Source organism: Cnephaeus nilssonii (genome assembly GCF_951640355.1).
Source record: "Cnephaeus nilssonii genome assembly, chromosome: 15".
NCBI lineage: Eukaryota > Metazoa > Chordata > Mammalia > Chiroptera > Vespertilionidae > Cnephaeus > Cnephaeus nilssonii.
In genome coordinates, this window is record NC_137086.1 from 41,968,942 (window position 1) to 41,988,782 (window position 19,841).

The 19,841-nt window shown below is 38.9% G+C and overlaps 1 protein-coding gene across 6 annotated transcripts in view; it reads right to left on the minus strand.

The window, feature by feature from the left end:
- Positions 1 to 431: 431 nt before the first annotated feature.
- Positions 432 to 19,841, minus strand: part of LOC307112284 (uncharacterized protein C2orf42) — a 28,756-nt gene continuing 9,346 nt past the window's right edge. For 5 of the 6 annotated variants that reach the window (XM_079792815.1, XM_079792816.1, XM_079792814.1 and 2 more), the window contains 9 exons: positions 18,928 to 19,177; positions 17,273 to 18,108; positions 15,208 to 15,318; positions 12,482 to 12,586; positions 10,369 to 10,473; positions 8,212 to 8,319; positions 5,916 to 6,016; positions 4,352 to 4,514; positions 434 to 1,574 (listed from right to left, as the gene is read on the minus strand). In XM_079792815.1, coding sequence (XP_079648941.1) covers positions 1,366 to 1,574; positions 4,352 to 4,514; positions 5,916 to 6,016; positions 8,212 to 8,319; positions 10,369 to 10,473; positions 12,482 to 12,586; positions 15,208 to 15,318; positions 17,273 to 18,095 — 1,725 coding nt within the window. In that variant the 5' untranslated portion in view covers positions 18,096 to 18,108; positions 18,928 to 19,177 and the 3' untranslated portion in view covers positions 434 to 1,365. Of the gene's footprint in view, positions 1,575 to 4,351; positions 4,515 to 5,915; positions 6,017 to 8,211; positions 8,320 to 10,368; positions 10,474 to 12,481; positions 12,587 to 15,207; positions 15,319 to 17,272; positions 18,109 to 18,927; positions 19,178 to 19,841 lie in introns of all 6 variants that reach the window. The other variant, XM_079792817.1, reaches the window with a different exon arrangement.

The following is a 19,841-nucleotide window of genomic DNA, read 5'->3' on the forward strand; positions in this document are numbered from 1 at the left end:
ATCAATCCTAGGGTGAGGATTACGAAGAAAAAAAAAAAAGCTACCTCCCACCCCCACCTCAAAATCAGGCCAACTCCGTTTCTTGGGAGGTTTTGTTTGCCCTTTGGATCAGGGAGAGTAGAGCAGTCGGTCCTGCTCTAACATTAAAACCATACTTTCAGGCATGTCAGGAGCCAGAATCCTACCAGAAACTCCAGTAAGGACAAAGATGGGTCAGATGGAGCCTGGCTCAGAGGCCTACCTATACCCCAGGTCTACCCCAGTTGGTTGTTCAGCCCTATTTTAGTATCCATGAACTAGTCAGTCATTCCTCTTTTTGCCTAAACTGCTGAGAGTTGGGTTTTTGTTATTTGAAATAAAAAGAAAACCAAGAGACTACTTCATATGAATTTTTCTTGTCTTCCCAAGGTAAATGAATTATAAGGAATATATACAAAGGAATGTGATAAATTGTGGAAATAATATGTACTTTGGAGTAAAATGAAACATTTTTAATGCCGTTTCAAGCAAGATACTTAACCTCAGAGAGGTTGTTTCCTTTAATTTTATAAAAGAAGGGGTAAATACCTAAAATTCAAAGAATAATGAAAACTAAATGAGAAAAGTAATTAGGCAAGAATGCAAATAAAAGTATCTGGCACATAGTAGTTATATAGGAAATGTTCATTCCCTTTTCTCCTTGAAAACAGGCTTCCACTTCTGTGTCTTTCATATCTCCATTCTGTGGTCAATGAACTCAGAAGTAGGAAATGAATTTTACCAGATGTTATACTTTTTCAAGAAGAAAGAAGGAAATAAATACAAGCATTAGTTTGACTTGTCAATATTCCCTTAATACCTGGACATCTTTTTCCTATTACACTGTAACCTAAATTCATCCCAAAGGTGCATAATTTTAAAATCAGGCCAACATGAGGTATAATTTAGAAAAACTAAGACACTGTGCTTTATTTGATAACAGAATAAAAGGGCATGACTGGAGCTCTGCCAGAATGGTCCTTAACATTCTTCCTAACCAGGATGTTATTAACGTTTCAACATTGTTAGTGTAAGGTGGAGTGTTGCTAACTACTTCAAAGGTTGAGACAAACTATAAAGGTGAATCCTTTAAGAAAGAAAATGAGCTAGTTTTCTTTTTGTTCCTTTAAACACTCCAGCCAAAAATACCACCCCATCTATAATGAGGACTATACACAGCAGCACCAAAAAGGCCATTTACAGAGTTTTTCTTCAACAGAATCCAGTTGGATGTGTTAAGAAATTGCATCTTAGCTAAAAGCAGTTCACGAAGGACCTAACTGGTATTTAAACTTGTCAAGGGATAGGGATGTGCAAATTTAGCAGCAAAAGACTCCATGTTTTGCCTCAAGGGAAAGTGATGGTGGTCAGAGGGGCCAGTTCCAAGGGCTGGTCCAGAGGGGGGCGCTGGTCTTGGTACTCGGCCACATGCCCATTCCGGTGGTGACCATACTCAAACTTGATCCGCAGCTCGCCAATCTTGGACTGGGGAAGGATATCTGGGATCCACTCAATGATGAAAGGGGTTGGCTCCTTTTGATCTGGGGAAGTGTTGCCTAAAGACAAAAAAAAGAACAAGAAAGGAACTAATTAGTACAACTCCAAATTTTGAGTCTGGACAGATCTCACACTCTGTTCAGGAATAAAAAAGGAAAAGAAAAGTTAGTTTTTAAAAAGCTATATGAGAAAAAAATAACAAGGAAAAACAACAAGAATCAAGGGAAAGTAAGAGGAATTACTGTATCTATGCAAAAGAAAATTTCAGGGAACTGTGTGGCATCCTTGAATAAAATAAGACCGAGACATAAGAAAAAGGGCCAAAAGAATCATAAGGCGAGCCCAGACTGAGAGGAAAGGACAGCTGGATGAGATTAAAAGGGAGACTAGTAAAAAAGAAGTCCTGACAGGGTGGTTTAGTTGGATGGAGCATTGTCCCATACACCAAAAGGTGGTGAGTTCAATTCCTGGTCGGGGGGGCATACAAAAGGCAACTCTCTCCCTTACTCTCTCTAAAATCAAATTTTTAAAAATCCCAACCGGCATAGCTCAGTGACTGAGAGTCAACCTATGAACCAGGAGGTCACGGTTTGATTCCTGGTCAAGGCTCATGCTCAGGTTGTGGGCTCAATCCCCAGTGTGGGGCCTGCAGGAAGCAGCCAATCAATAATTCTCTCTCATTGATGTTTCTATCTCTCCCTCTCCCTTCCTCTCTGAAATCAATATATATATAAAGCCATTACACTCTGAACTCCCCATTTTCTCCAATGAACTCATTGTTTCTAACATCTCCTTTAAACAGCCCCCTTTCCTCTATAAAAGAAGAGTTCCTCCCTTTTGTTCTCTGGACTTGCACATGGTTTGCAGGCCCTGAACTGCAATACTTTGCTGTTTCCAAATAAACCCATTTTGCTGGAGAAATATCTGACTTTGTTTAAGGTTGATACCTTGAAATAAAATAACATATTTAAAATACTTAATTACATGATTCATTTTAAAGCTATGTAAGACTTTATATTAAATCAGTAACATCTCTGCTAGCTCAAATTCATATAATCGATTAGTGATAATTATGGGTTCTTTGTCTATTTTTAAAAATATATTTTTTTATTGATTCAGGGGGGGGGGCAAGAGAGAGAGAGAGAGAGAGAGAGAGAGAAACATCAATGATGAGAGAGAATCATTGATTAGCTGCCTCCTGCATGACCCACACCAGGGATCAAGCCCACAACCTGGGCATGTGCCATGACCAGGAATTGAACTGTGATCTCCTGGTTCATAGGTTGATGCTCAACCACTGAGCCACACTAGCCAAGCTCTTTGTCTATTTTTAATAAAATAATTTATTTTTATATTATATTAAATAAAAACGTTTTTAAAGCCCTAACCGGTTTGGCTCAGTGGATAGAGCGTCAGCCTGTGGACTGAAGGGTCCCGGGTTCGATTCCAGACAAGGGCACATGCCTGGGTTGCGGGCTCAATGTCCACAGCTGATCAATGAGTCTCTCTCACCACTGATGCTTCTATCTCTCTCTCTCTCCCTCTTCCTCTCTCTCTGAAATCAATAAAAATATTTTTAAAAAAATATTTTTATAGTACTATATAAATACTAACATATTTGTATAATCTATAATAATAAAAGCGCAATATGCTAATTAGACCAGACATCCTTCTGGACAAAGCCGGGGCTGTGAGGGAAGCCCAGGTCCTGGATGCCAGAGGGAAGCCAGTGCCAGGAGCCGGGGGAGGAAGGCCTACTCTTGCACGAATTTCGTGCATCAGGCCTCTAGTAATTTAATAATAATGACAACTGTAACAAGTAGCACTTAATGAGCACCTACTGTGCCAGGTATTATCTTAAGTGATTTACAATGCATTAATTTAATGCTCAGCAACTCACTAAGAGACAGATTCTGTGATCCCTATTTACAGATGAATAAACTGAGGTGAGGATAGATGAAGTCTTCCTGCTTAGTTACACACCTAGTAGGTGGACCTGACTTTAACTTCAGGCAGTTTTGGACTCCAGAGCCTACACTTCTAGCCATCTAATACCTCTCTTTCTAATGATTAGACTATCATCTTTTCCAGGACAGTAAACTATATCACTTTTGTTCATCACTGTACCCCAGGATTGCATAGTGCCTGGTTCATAATAGGCACTCAATAAAGACTTGTTGAAGGAAGAATGAATGAATGAATGCCAGCCATAATTTAAATTACCTTAGTATTACCATCTATCAAGCAGGCCTCATTCACTTACCTAATTGTGTACTTATTCTTTTAGGAGAAATTTAGACATTATAATTATTTTGTCAAATTCTTGTGACTATATTCCTACACATATACAGGGTGTCCAAAAAATGTATACACACTTTAACAGCTGATAGCTCTATGTTTCTTTCTTTTCAGATTTAGCTGATTGGAATTAGTAATTATTCCAAGTGTGTATACATTTTTTGGGGGGACACTGTATTTTTAAGGGAAAAGAGGTATGATCCCATGTTTTAGAAACTCTTCATGTACAGAAAAGAGTCTGGAAAGGTTTTACCAAAATCTTAATGGTGATGTTGTTTTTGGTGGGTGAGATTACACGTGGTTATTTTTCTTCTTTATAAAATCTATGATTTCTCTATATTGAATACTTATTACTTCTATAATTTTATTTTTAAAGCCCTGGCTCAAATAAAACAAAATACCCTATCTCATGATTACCTTTACAAGATGAGTTAATGTGCCTTCTTTGTTTAAGGTCAAGATCCAAAGTCTAGGACAATGTATTGCACATAGTTGACCTTCACAGGAAGATGCAATGTTGAAACCACCAATCACTTACCAACTTTGAGAAAAGTTTTTAGTTCCAAGGGTCGCAGCACTGGTTGTTTTTCTATACGACCGTAGGTTTCTGCTATGCTCTCTACTTCCACTTTAGGGCATTTAAACAGCTCATATGTCCCATCCCGGTTCTGGATAAAACTTCGGGTAATTTCCAAGGGCATCTGGACATGGAGACAATACCAAGAAAGGTGAGAAAGAAAAACTTTCAAAATAGACAAACACTTGGATGAGAATAGATTGTTTATGTATTCACGGTTCCTCATTAAGCACAACCAAATTAATTAAAACTTCCCCTTGTATTTTCAACTAAATCCTGTCAACAAATCTGCCTTGTTTTCCTTATACCATTCATATCTTGGCTTTCCTTTTTTCTCTATAACTTTAATTTGAACCCCAACATCTTCATGTCTACAGGACCACTACTGGCATAGACCTGCTCTAAATTTGTTTTTTTCCCTTCCCCTATTTATCTGCTAGAACATTCTCCTAAAAACTCTATTGATAGCACCTACAGCTGACCTCACCATCCTGTGTGCTTCACACCATCCTTGGGACTGAGCCAGACAGAACTTGAACTGAATTTTGTCTTTGCCACTAAACAGCAGGGTGAGCATCTCATAGCCTGTTTCTCATCTGCAAAATACATGAATGAGGTGATACAGGTAAATAACGCCCAACAGATAGAAGCTCAATGATCATTAGCTCTTTTCCCTCACTTGACTTTGCTTTGGGTTGCACATTGCCTCCCTAAACACCACTTATTCCAGGATAGAAGCTGCCTCTGTGATATCTTGCATTTAAAAAGTTCCTCAAATGTCTTTAGTGCTAACATAGGCCTTTTATTCTTCTGAACATAACGGCTACCAAGAAATTTATTCTTCTTCTGAACATAACAATGTCTTGAAAATAAACTTCTCTTAACACATCAAATCACATTATACTGAATTTTCTACAATATTCCATTATTGTAAGAAGGGAAAACCCTTACATTTTCAGGATCTGCTGGACAGAAATGTTTTAAAATATCTTTCCCTTGTGAAAAAGAACACAAACTGAGGGTCATTTCTCTAATGAGTTTGGGGAGGAGCAATTAATTGTGCTAGGCCCATTAATTTCACAAATGGTGTATCATCTCAAAATATTTACATATTTTTTTAGTTAATTTAGGGTTCACCATAGATAGATCATTATTTAATATATAGGAAAAATCATTCTTGCTTTCTGATCCCAAAGGCAAAGAAAAAGAATACTCCAATTTAAGATACCTTTTCAAGCTCTAGGAAATACCCATTAAAATTAGAGTCAGCACTATAAAGCCATGAATATTTCTGAATAATCTCTTTTTTTAATCTTTTATTTATTAAATTTATTGGAGTGACATTGGTCAACATGAACAGGTTTCAGTTGTGGGTGTCTATGTTACATTGAATAATCTCTTAATATGAAAAACAGAATTATCTTTGGTGTCTGTAACTCAAGGAATTGGTACAAACATACTTCCCAAACTTGCTTCCCTCTCTTCTCCTCTCTGCCCTCCCACTACTGTAGAAATAAACTCTTACCTCAGGGGTATCTAAGATTTGTTTAACTTGCAGGATATTAGTGATATGCCAGGTATACTTGGAAAAGGTTCCCAATGGCAGGGCATCTTTTCGAACAAAAGCTTCAATGTAAAAAGGGAACAAAATTAGCCTACCAAAACATAACATTCTCTTTCCCTATTTGTTACCCAGTTTCTAGAGATTTCAGTGCAGTATTATTCTTTCCTTATAGAATCTCAGCAAATTCCAAAAAGAAATTCTAGAGGCAAATAAATAATAGGGTTTGACATAAATGTGACATCCAGTGATAAAAATTTCTACTATATGAAGTCTCTGATGCTTCGAGATGCTACTTATTTCTGTTACCTTAGAAACTTGTTTTTTTGTTTCGTAAAGCTACATGCACAGACTCCATTATAAAACAACTTCTTACACCTCTTACAAATTTAGATATATCATCAGAGGTCAAATTATAGTCCTTAAAAATTTAATTACACGGCCGAAGCCGGTTTGGTCCAGTGGATGGAGCGTCGGTCTGCAGACTGTAAGGTCCCAGGTTCGATTCCGGTCAAGGGCATGTACGTTGGTTGCGGGCACTTCCCCCAGTGGGGGGTGTGCAGGAGGCAGCTGGTCGATGTCTCTCTCTCATCGATGTTTCTAGCTCTCTATCCCTCTTCCTTCCTCTCTGTGAAAAATCAATAAAATATATTTTTTAAAAAATTTAATTACATGGAGTTTAAGCCTGCTCACATGATTGCCAATCCACTGCCCTACCTGCAGGATTATAAAGGGGTTCCACCGAAAGTCTGCAAAACTAGCTAAGGGGTGAGTTAAAATTAATGTATTAGCCTAAAATTTAAAATGGAAGAAAGAATCAACCTTGCTTGAAAAGTCAGAAAGACAAGCTGTGAAGACAAAGATTTTCATGGCTCTAAACATAGTGATTCACAGCTTGCATTATTCAAATACAGAATTAAACTTCAAACCATCCCTATTATATCATCAAATAACAATTTTTTAAAAAAATATATTTTATTGATTTTTTACAGAGAGGAAGAGAGAGGGATAGAGAGTTAGAAACATCGATGAGAGAGAAACATCGATCAGCTGCCTCTTGCACACCCCCTACTGGGGATGTGCCCGCAACCAAGGTACATGCCCTTGACCGGAATCGAACCTGGGACCCTTGAGTCCGCAGGTCGACGCTCTATCCACTGAGCCAAACCGGTTTCGGCAAATAACAATTTTTTAAAAAAATTATTTTTTACTGATTTCAGAGAGGAAAGGAGAGGGAGAGAGAGATAGAAACATCAATGATGAGAGAAAATAATTGATTAGCTGCTTCCTGCACAACCCCTACTAGGGATCAAGCCTACAACCCAGGCATGTGCCCTGACCAGGGAATTGAACCATGACCTCTGGTTCATAGGTCGACACTAAACCACTGAGCAACATTGGCCGGGTTCATCAAATAAATTTGTTGAAGAAATAGCATTGATTGCTAGCTGTCATTACTGAGTAATTCTTTCTTCCTCCTTTTCTCTCCCTTAATTCCTTTTGCTACCCAATAAGTATGTTGAGATGTCTAGTAGAAAGACGTTATGTAAAAGCAAGAAATAAGTACCAGAATAACATAATGATAAAGTGTTCCAAGCCTAAGAATAACTCTAAAATCTTCATAAAAAATTAGGAATCACAAAAAAATAAGTTTTAGGTGTTTGTATGTGTGTATGTGTGTGTGTGTGGGTGTGAGTGTGTTTAAATATATTTTTTATTTCAGAGAACGGAAAGGGAGAGAGAGAGAGAGAAATATCAATGATGAGAGAATCATTGATCAGCTGCCTCCTGCACACCCCCTACTGGGGATTGAGCCTGCAACCTAAGGATGTGCCCATGACCTAGGTCATAGGTCAACGTTCAACCATAGAGCCACACCAGCTGGGCAAGTTTTAGTTTTTGACACATACTATAATATGCCTCCAAAAAGCCAGCCCAATAATGATTGGAGCCTGCAATGCTTTTGTTGAAATTGATTCATATCTAGAAAATATCAGACTTCTTGGTGGGCACATTTATTGCACTTCATTGTTCTTTTACTAAGTCTGTGCTTTCTGAATTGTTCCATTAACTTGCACTGGAGTAAATATGGGGTTGCACTGAAGAATGTGATCATTATTCCAAGAGCTGACTGGCTAAGGCTTCATGCTCTCAGCATTCAGCTAGAAGTCCTAATCCTGAAAATTCCACACGATATTTCCAAACATAATTCCCTAAGGATAAGACATGTGTGGCTATTGCTGAAGAAAAAATCCCATACCTGTAGTGGAGTTGGGAAGCCGTTTTTTTGTACTTCCAATAGATATTCTCTGTTGTAGGGCATCAAAAAAAGACTGAGGAATGTGGAACACCAGTGGCTCTGGTTTGCCTTTAGGAAATAAGAAGAAACTCATTCAGTTAAAACAGACCAAATTTTTATGCCAGAAATTTGAGAGCTCCTAGCTGGAGGCACAGTTACTTCAACTAAAAGTGTAATGTTGAAACTGTGTTCATTTGCACTCTGCAATGGCTACGCTTATGAAAGTATCTGGCAGCTTTGTTCAATGAATTAATGTTATAAGGAATTATCTATGTTGTCATAGTATTAAATCATAATGTCACTTCAAAATTCAGTTCTGTAGGATTTTTTTATAACTATGTTTTTATTGATTTTAGAAAGGAAGGGAGGAGGATAGAGATAGAACCATCGATAAGAGACATCAATTGGCTGCCTCATGCACACCCCTTACTGGGGATTGAGCCTGCAACCGGGCATGTGCCCTGACCAGGAATCGAACAGGGGACCTTTTGGTTCCTGGGTTGACACTCAATCACTGAGTCACACTGGCCAGGCAGTTCTGTAGGATTTTGTTTTTTTTTAATGTATATTCTGGGTAGCTTTAATTGGTAAAAAATGAAATTGTGATTTAAATACTATATAGTGTTGTGATTTTTTTTATATGCACAGGCTTTATGAGCCAATAAAACTATTTCAAAGTTTAAAAAAAAGAAGACCACAAAATTAGGAGACTATCCAATAAACACCAGTCTTTCGCTCTGAATATGATCTCAAGGCAGGCAAAATGTTTGAAAATACTACTTAACCTTTAAAGAAGCTCACAAGACACTAGGTCAACAAAAGTCAACAGAATATTCTGTTCAAGGGAGGCGTTGAAAGAGTTCTGAGTTTTTCTTAAAAAACTGTGTCCAAGGGGCTACCTAGCCCCAGCGGAGAGAAAACATCCAGAATTATGTGGATAAACAATTTAAAGAATATCTCTTACAGAATGACTCTTTTCATTAATTTATTTTTTTATATTTTTATTGATTTTTTACAGAGAGGAAGAGAGAGGGATAGAGAGTTAGAAACATCGATGAGAGAGAGAAACATCGATCAGCTGCCTCTTGCACACCCCCCACTGGGGATGTGCCCGCAACCAAGGTACATGCCCTTGACCAGAATCGAACCTGGGACCTTTCAGTCCGCAGGCCGACGCTCTATCCACTGAGCCAAACCGGTTTCGGCTTACAGAAAGACTCTTAAGGACAGTTCAGATGCCTTTTTGGAACAAAGGTCAAGCTAACACCACCAAAGATCATACCCTCAAGATCAAAGCTATCTACCGTTACTTATTATTTGCTCTGTTTTTCCTCTTCCATTTCTAAATTCATTTTGCTGATACTGCATTTAAATTATGTGAGTATTTCCTTCTTTCACTTAGATTTCTGCTTTTTGTGGCCCAATGTATTTGGGAGTCAAGCCCAGTTATTTTTTCTATCAAAACAGAGAACTCACCCTAGCCAGTTTGGCTCAGTGGATAGAGCATCGGCCTGCAGACTGAAGGGTCCCAGGTTCAATTCCAGTCAAGGGCACATGCCCAACAAAAACAACAACAAAAGACAACAACACAGAGAACTCTAGTCCAGCCAGTGTGGCTCAGTGGTTGAGTGATGGCCCTTGAACCATGAGGTCATTAGGGCATGTGTCCCGGTTGCAGCCTTGATCCCCAGTAGGGAGCGTGCAAGAGGCACCTGATCAATGATTCTCTCTCATCATTGATGTTTCCCTCTCTCCCTCTCCATTCCTCTCTGAAATCAATAAAAATATATTTTAAAAACAAAACAGCCCTAGCTGGTTTGGCTTAATGGATAGAGTGTTGGCCTGTGGACTGAAGGCTCCCAGGTTCGATTCCAGTCAAGGGCACATGTCCATGTTGCAGGCTTGATCCCCAGTAGGGGGCATGCAGAGGGCAGCCGATCAATGATTCTCTCTCATCATTGATGTTTCCATCTATATCTTCTCCCTTCCTCTCTCTAAAATCAATAAAAATATTTAAAAAACAAAACAAACAAACAAAAAAATAACAGAGAACTCTAGCACAATTACTTTAATTTATCCTACTTTCAGCAACAGCCCAGTTGGGTGACCAGTACTTACCATCAAATTGATAGTGCATGGTTTGATGGATGCGTTCTGTGACACTGGCCAGCCAGTCTTGGAAGGATAAGGTCACTTGTGCCTCATCTAACAGCTGACTGCAGGCTAGTAAAAACAAAAAAACAACGTTTAGTAACTGTTATTTTTTCTTACAAAAGAAACAGTTAATTGAAGTTTGAAAAAGTTAAGGCGTTTGCACAGATAAAAAAAAAGAACAAGAAGCTGAAATTCAAAGAAATTAAGTAAAATAGAAGATTCTAGAATTTTTTTTCAAAGAATCCATTTAGGAAAAAAGAAATGAAAAGCTCTGAGATACTAATAGGTCCAAGATTAGTAACCACAGAAAGTTTGCAGCCTTTCAACACTAAACTGCAAAGTGAAGAATGGCCTTGTATAATGGCTTTTAGAGACCTATAAATTAGTCCTATTTCTGGTTAACATGTCCATATGCACAGAAATATTCTATCCTATTCTATTCTATTCCTTCTCCTGAAATGTTTTCACATTTCTAATGCCATAACTACTATCCATTTGAAATTAAACTTCTCATTGGTAAATGCATATAGTGATAATTTAGATTAAAAGCTATTTTATTTCTTCTTTGTGCCAAAGAAAGTGATGAGAATTTGTAGAAAACCTTCTACCTGATACAGTTGATCTGTTTATTTACTGACCTTCCAAAGACATTTATTCCTGGGATGTGTAAGTTCTTAATTAGATTTGGTCTTGTATTATATTTATGTATTCATCTTCAAAATCAGAGTATGAGGGCAGAGATGATATCTAGTTTTTAATCACCCAGTCATATTACTTGGCCAATAATATCTTAGCAAGTATTCAATCAATACTACCAAAATTGAACTAAACTATTTTTTAAAAAATATATTTTATTGATTTTTTACAGAGAGGAAGGGAGAGGGAGAGAGAGTTAGAAACATCAATGAGAGAGAAACATCAATCAGCTGCCTCCTGCACACTCCCTACTGGTGATGTGCCCGCAACCAAGGTACATGCCCCTGACCAAAATCGAACCTGGGACCCTTGAGTCCGAAGGCCGACACTCTATCCACTGAGCCAAACCAGTCAGGGCTGAACTAAACTATTTTTACAGAATGTATAAGTAGAGATTTATAAAAGGTTGATTCCCCAAATAGCTAAGCTTAATTATTCTCAGTAGAAAAGATATATATATGTATATGTAAATATATGTTATTTTCAAATTTAGTTATTCTGTCTTCATAAATTCAGAACAATAGCCATGCTATTGTTTTTAGGTATGTTTTCAAACTTCACTAACTGTGGAAAACCGATTATATTATTGGTCTTTCTCAACAAATATTTATCACTGAATAATTATAAATATGTTTCTTCTTCAACTTTGGCTGCCCTAGCTGGTTTGGCTCAGTGGATAGAGCGTCAGCCTGCTGACTGAAGGGCCCCAGGTTCAATTCCGGTCAGGGGCAAATGCCCAGGTTGAGGGCTCAGTCCCCAGTGGGGGGCGTACAGGAGGCAGCCGATCAATGATTCTCTCTTATCATTGATGTTTCTATCTCTCTCTCCCTCTCCCTTCCTCTCTGAAATCAATAAAAACATATTTTAAAAAACAACAACTTTAAGTCTCCATACTAAGTGCATGTGACTAATAAACAAGAGGGAAAAATCTTACAAAATATCTCTTCCAAAACATGTCATTAATTTTTGTTGGATTTGTTACTTAAACAATACAATTTGTTGTTGTTTTTAATTTATTTTTATTGATTTCAGAGAGGGAGAGAGAGACAGAAACATCAATGATGAGAATCATTGATTGGCTGCCTCCTGCATGCCCCCTATTGGGAATCAAGCCCCCAACCAGGGCATGTGCCCTGACCAACAATCAATTTGTGTCCTAGGTCAATGCTTAACCACTGAGCAGCACTGGCTGGGTTACAATTTGGTTTTGAGCATGATTTGAGACCCGTGGGACAGGACAGACTTCAGCCTCAGTGCCTACTCGTGTTTATCTTAACATTCCTTTGAGGACACCATGCAATGTTTCTTTGGATTTATTGTTTTTACCTTCTTTCAGATGATTTCCCACCTTTTTAGCTTATTCTGGGGCAGGGAAACTTACCCTGCCTTTTTAATGAAGAAGCAACCACAGGCTTTTTCAGGCCACTTTTCCTTAGATTACTGCTCAGTGCATCCTGAGGCAACAGTGAACTGTTCGTCTGTGCACCTAAACCATAAATCATTACAGTGTTTAATAACATGCCTGTAGAATATAAATAGATTCTATATTCATTTCTAAAGAGTCTAAAACATAAAAAGTCTTTGATAATTTCTAAGTTAGCTTTGATAATTTCTAACTTAGGATTAGCCTTTATATATCACATTTTAAGTTTCTGAAAATCTAGGAAAGTGGGGAAAACCAGAAGTGAAAGAGGGAAAAAAAATGTCACCCATTGTTTCCACCTCTCAGACAATCACTATTAATTTTCTGGTGAACTATCTTCCTTTTTTTCCCTATGAATAGATTATTTTGCTGGTTTTTGTGATTTTTAAGTAACTGTGATTTTACCAGGACTGCTAGATTTAGCCAAAAAGTAAATAAATAAAATTTCAAATAAATGAATTTTTAACATAAGTATGTTTCAAATATAGCATGGGAAATAATTATATTAAAAATTATTCATTGTTTATCACAAAGTCAAGTTTGAGCATTCTGTACTTTGTCTGGCTACCTGAGTGACCTAAAAATTTCTCCAAATTCTATGTAATCATTTTTAGTGGTTGCCTGATATTCTAGCAAGTGGTTTTATCATGGTTTGTTTAACTATCCACAGTGGTTGGGCTTAATTGTTTCTAATTTTTTAATATTATAAACTAGAGGCTTGCATTGGTGGAGTCCCTTGGCCTGGCAAGCAATCGGGCCAATCGGGGCCGTCTCACCCACTCTGGCCCAGGCCGGCCAGGGGGAGGGACCGCAGGAGTTTGGCCAGCAGTGGGAGGTTGGCTGTGGGAGCGCACTGACCACCAGGGGGCAGCTCCTGCATTGAGCATCTGCCCCCTGGTGGTCAGTGTGCATCATAGCAGCCGGCCAGTCATCAAGTCTTAACAATCGCTTAGGCTTTTATATAGACTAGAGGCCCGGTGCACGAAATTCGTGCACAGGGGGTGGGGGAGGGTATCCCTCAGCCCAGCCTGCACCCTCTCCAATCTGAGATCCCTCTCACAATCCAGGACTGCTGGCTCCCAACTGCTCACCTGCCTGCCTGCCTGATTGCCCCGAACTGCTTCTGCCTGCCAGCCTGATCACCCCCTAACCACTCCCCTGCCAGCCTGATCGACACCTAACTGCTCCCCTGCAGGCCCGATTGCCCCTAACTATCCTCCCCTGCAGGCCTGGTTGCCCCCAAATGCCTTCCCCTGCTGGCCCGGTCACCACTAACTGCCCTCCCTTGCCAGCCTGGTCGCCCCTAACTGCCCTCCCCTGCCAGCCTGGTCACCCCTAACTGCCCTCCCCTGCGGGCCTGGTCGCCCCCCACTGCCCTCCTCTGCTGGCCCGGTCACCCCTAACTGCCCTCCCCTGCAGGCCTGGTCCCTCCCAACTGCCCTCCCTTGCTGGCCTGATCGCCCACAACTGCCCTCCCCTGCCGGTCATCTTGTGGCGGCCATCTTGTGTCCACATGGGGGCAGCCATCTTGTGTGTTGGAGTGATGGTCAATTTGCATATTACCTCTTTATTATATAGGATAATGATAAAATGAGCATTTCTGGATAAAATGCTTTTCCTGTACCGAGCATTATTTCCTTAAAAATGATTATTTAGAAGTGGACTACTGCATCAAAGGGAAAGAACTTTACTATTTGAATTTCAAGATTTCCTGGGAAAGACCAATAAATAAACATTTAACAACAATCTCTGCTACACACTGCTGCTAGAATTACCTCTTACAACATGAAAGTGATCGTGTCACTTTGTTTCTCTACCTTTCTCCAACTTCCCAGCACTAAAACTCCTGTGCATAATCACCTGATCCACCTTTAGCAATTATCCCTATGAATAGTAGTATTTTTCAGGTTCTTAACAGATAATCATGGCAATTTACACTGCACTAGCCATGCCAGAGAGCCTGAACTTCACCTCCTTTACCTGTGGTCTCATAATTTTAAAAATATTTGCTAATTTGGTAGCAAAAAGTATCTTATTTTAATTTTTGTATTTCTAAAATTTTTGCATTTCACCAGTAGTATATGAGGGTTCCTTTTTGGGGGCGACCAGGCCTGCAGAGGAGAACTCTGTTCACTATTGAGTTTGGAGTTGTGTCCACATTTGTGGACCAGGTAAAATTTTCTCTTTATTTAAAGTCTATGTCTTTTGACACTTATCTACTAGGGTACTTCAGCAATTTCATATTGATTTGTAAGGGTCCTTAACTGACAGTGGTATTATTACTTGTTATTTTCAAGTAACAAACTATATTCCTATATTAATGTAGAAAAGATAATGAATTATTGTCACAAGTTTTAAAAACATTCTATGGATGAAAACCTTGTAACACTGTCCGAAGGCTGGTTAAGGTTTAAGACTAGTCTGAATGTTTAAGGGATGAACAAACATATTCAATAATAAGAGCTGAATTTGGTTTGATCTTATATTTAATCAGTAAAACCAATTCTTAGCTTGACTGGAGAAAGAATTATCACTGGAGGATATAATTTTTTTCAGAAAAAGAAACACATAAAAACTGATTCTTATCATTGCTAAAATCCAGTGAAACACATAAAACAGTCTCTAAAGATAAAACCATAAAAAAGAAAACAACCATCATATAAACAAACCAAATAGCTTCTTACCAGATACTTCATCCTTTTTCCTCTTCTTCACCTTAGATGGAGTAGACTCACAAGCTGATACTGTTGATTCTGAATGGCAATCCAACTGGGGCACAATAATCTCTTTAAGACCTAAAATATAACATATTTCTGAATTATTAATACTACCCAGGAGGAAGTATGGGTCTCTACTTAGAGAAAAATTAACTTATAAAAATCCAAATCCCCAAACAATGGAGTGATTGCCTACATTAAAAAAGTTCCTTTGAAGTGCAAATCAAAATGACAATGACATGTCACCTCATACCTGTTGGAATGGCTATTATCAATAAAATAAGAAATAACAAGTATTGGAGAGCATGTGGAGAAAAAGGAACCCTCATACACTACTGGTGAGAATGAAAACTGACAAAGCCACAATGGAAAACAGTATATAGGTTCCTCAATAAATTAATAGAGCTACCATCTGTCCCAGCAATCCTTCTTCTGGGTACCTACCCAAATAATTTGAAAAGTTATTCATAAAGATATATGTACCCCTATGTTCATGGCAACATTATTCATGGTAGCCAAGACATGGAAACAACATAAGTATCCTTCAATGGATGACTGGATAAAGATGATATGGTATATATGTACAATGGAATAATACTCAGCCATAAGAAAGATTAAAATACTGACATTTGCAACAACATGGATGGATCTTGAGAATATCATGCTAACAAAATAAGTAAGATGGAAAAGGACAAAAAGCATATGATTTCACTCATATGTGGAATATAAAACTAAAAGCAACAAACAAACAAAACAAATTCATAGACACAGAAACAGTTTGAAGGTTAACAGAGGGTAAAGGGGTAGGAGGAGGAAGAGGGTAAAGGGGGTCAAATACAGGGTGTCCAAAAAAATGTATATACACTTTGAATAATTATTAATTCCAGTAGGTTGAGCTAACAGCCATTAAAGGTGTATACATTTTGGGGGAACACCCTATATTTGGGAGACTACTCTAAGGGTGGTGAGCACACAATGCAAAATACAAATGATGTATTATAAAACTGTATATTTGAAACTTATACAATGTTATTAACCAATGTCACCCCCAATATATTTTAAAAATAGATTGTGGACCTGCAATAAAAAACAAGTTCTTTTAAAGGGCAGCCCAAAACATGATTTTGTTCATAGAACATTAACTTGATAGGAGGCTTTACAGAGAAATATAAAACTAAAAAGTTAGAAGCTGCTACCAACTAAAGATTATTAAAAAATGAAAAGAGCCCTAATTGGTTTGGCTCAGTGGATAGAGTGTCTGCCTGCGGACTAAAGGGTCCCAAGTTCAATTCCGGTCAAGGGCATGTACCTTTGGTTGCGGGCACATCCCCAGTTGGGGTGTGCAGGAGGCAGCTGATCAATGTTTCTCTCTCATCGATGTTTCTAACTCTATCCCTCTCCCTTCCTCTCTGTAAAAAAAAAAAAAAAAAAGAAAAGAAATGAAAAGAGCCCTGGCCGGGGTGGTTCAGTTGGTTGGAGCGTCCTCCCATGCACAGGAAGGTAGTTGGTTCGATCCCTGGTCAGGGAGCATACAGGAGGCAACCAATAGATGTATCTCTCTCACATTAATGTTTCTCTCTCTCACTTCCTCTCTCTCTTAATAATCAATAAAAATATGTTAACAACAAAAAAAGACTTGATTTAGAAACTTTAAAGGTTTTCTTTTAATCCGGGTACTTGTTTTCTCCATCTTCAAAGACAATAAAAAAGTAAACAAGCCAAAATAAAAGGGAATATTTTTGTTCTATGTTTTTATTAAATAAGGTATCTGTGGAAGAGTAAAAAAATGAAAGCAGAGCTAACTTTACTAGATTCATTGTCTCAATGAAAATGTTCAAGTCTCTTGGTCATTAATTTCAACCAAACAAACAACCTTTATGCAAGTGATGACTGGGATTAAAAGGAGGAATGCTTTTCACTTGAATTATCTAGCAACTGCTTCTGAAGGTCGCTAGGACAATCTCCAAATGCCATTAGTGGAACACTTTCATTGTCATTTTAGTAAAACAGAGTGTGTCACCATACCACCTACCGCTGGAATCAAAATTTAGGAAGTCTGAGAATTCCTGAGCCAATGTCTCATCACTGGCAAAGGCACAGATGCAAGCAAAGAAATGAATGCATCTCTGTGCTGCCTCATCCTTAGAGGCATTCGACTTGTGCGACTTCAGAGTCTGGCAGGAACAGAAGAAACGGCGTTCAGGCAAGCTTTTGGCATTGATTTTCTGCACAAAGGACGTATGCAAGTACCCCAAACTATGCTTCTGGCTCGCCTTGCATTTCACCACCAAAATGTTTTTAGTAATTCTCTGTACGAGCGGACCCGTGGGTTCTGTGGCCAACTGCCAGATGGTTTGCTTGGTTTCCGAGGAGGCCTGCATTGCATTCAGGACGGAGCTCTTTAGAGTCAGAGGGGTGGCCTCTGCCTGACAGTTTATTGCCAACTTGATGTGCTGGCACTGGTTTTCCACAACACCCTGGGTGGCAGCTTTCAGGCAGGAGGGGACATAACACCGTCCAGAGCTCAGCTGAGTGATGATCGTCCCATCTACCGTTTGGATTGTCGTCTCTGAAACACCTAGCTCTACAAAGCATCTGTAGTCGGGGCCCCGGTCTCTTTGCCGCACTGAGTAGACCTGCAGATCAGAGCCTGTTATGATTTTGACAGCTTCAACACTAGGCTGCTTCCGTGCACCATAGCGGAATATAGTTCCACATGTCTTGTTTTTACAGCTCAGTCCCCGGGTTCCATTGTATGTGCCGCATCGGGGACACTTTCTTATTCCCCTCAATGTGGCCTTCCCCAAATCAGATAAGAAAGCTGGGACTTTAGTCCTCAGAGAGTTTGGTTCCATTTTTCATAGGCCCCTAGAAAAAGCAATAAGCCCATCAGCATACATACACACATACAGAGTTAAAATCACTTACGATATTTAACAGAGAAAGTGAAACATAAAGAAGCTATCCAGGTGCTCTCCTTACCTGGAATACACCAGTGCTTTTTTCTTTGTCTTTCCCTCTCCCTTTACCCCACTTCCTCCCTGCCCCGGACAGGTTACCATTAGCTTCCTCACTCCCAAGCTCCAAGGGCCCATCCTTTACCTCTATAACTTGTTTCCTAAGCTCATTTCTTCTAGGAATTACTTCTACTCTGTGATTTACCAAGTAAATGTTCTCTTACAAAAAAAAGCAACTATCCACTATCTTCAAATTGTACCCTCAAACACAACATCAATTTAAACCCTCAAATAGCCCTAGCCGGTTTGGCTCAGTGGATAGCGCGTCGGCCTGCGGACTGAAAGTTCCTGGGTTCAATTCCAGTCAAGGGCACATGTCTGGGTTGCAGGTTCGATCCCCAGTAGGGGGCGTGCAGGAGGCAGCTGATCAATGATCCTCTCTCATCACTGATGTTTCTATCTCTCTCTCCACTCCTCTCTGAAATAAAAATATATTTAAAATAAATAAATAAACCCTCAAACAAAATAAAAGTGAAGATCTCTATAGTTTTAAAAACCAAATGTAACAATTAAAGCATTTCTTTAGGTTCAATCCTGTTTCATAAAACAACCTAGATTAGTTAACCTAATCTTTACATGCACAGATATTTAACTTAAGCAAGGACTGGAGAATGGAAAAGGTTAGCTCTTTCCCTTCCACCCTTCCACACAACACCCAGCCCAATCTTACCTGTTTCAGTTGCCAGAGCATCCGGAAAATGGTGTGACCTAAATTCATAAGACCTAAAAAGGTGTTTCATTAGTTTGTGATAGTCATAGAGGACAAGCGAAGACATAATCATTTACAGAGTAAATGTTACTGCTTAACCCAGACTTCTGAAGTTTGAACTCCATAGTATAACAATGCAGACATTCGGCATCCTCCTGCCCAGTGTTTCACAAAGAAGATTCCCTCTGCCTTATGTGGAGACCTTGGCAGTCTATAAATAAAACAAGAAAAAATACTAAAGTTTGCAAAGACAGAATGATTCTTTCCTTCAGAATAGGAATCTAAGTCTTTCACAAATATTTGAGAAATATTTGACAGAAATTGTTATGGAAATGATTGTTTTGTACTTCCAATTGCAAGAAAATAGTGTGAATGGCACTACACAGGGAGTTGTCAAGAACACCTAGAACCATGGTGTATAATTGGTCATACACTCATCCTTCCCAATAGTAATGCCTTACATTTTTATTTTAGAGCACTTTATGCTTTTCCAAGTGCTGTTACATTCATGATTTCATTTGAACACCACAATATTAGTATCTTATTTAAGCCAAACATCAACCATTCTTCAGATGAACTTTTAAAATTTAAATAACTTGTTGCCCAGCTAGTGTGGCTCAGTGGTTGAGTCACCCCATAAACCAAGGGGTCTCCAGTTTGATTCCCAGTCAGGGCTCAATCCCCAGTAGGGGGTGTGCAGGAGGCAGCTGATCTATGATTCTCTTTTCTTGATGTTTCTGTATCTCTCCTCCTCTCCTTTCCTTTCTCTGAAAAAAAAAAAATTTTTTTTAATAAAAAAAATAAAAGTTAAGTAACTTGTCTGAGGTCCCCCAGCAAAATTAACTATGTGGTTTACAATAATCCTATGTCTGTTA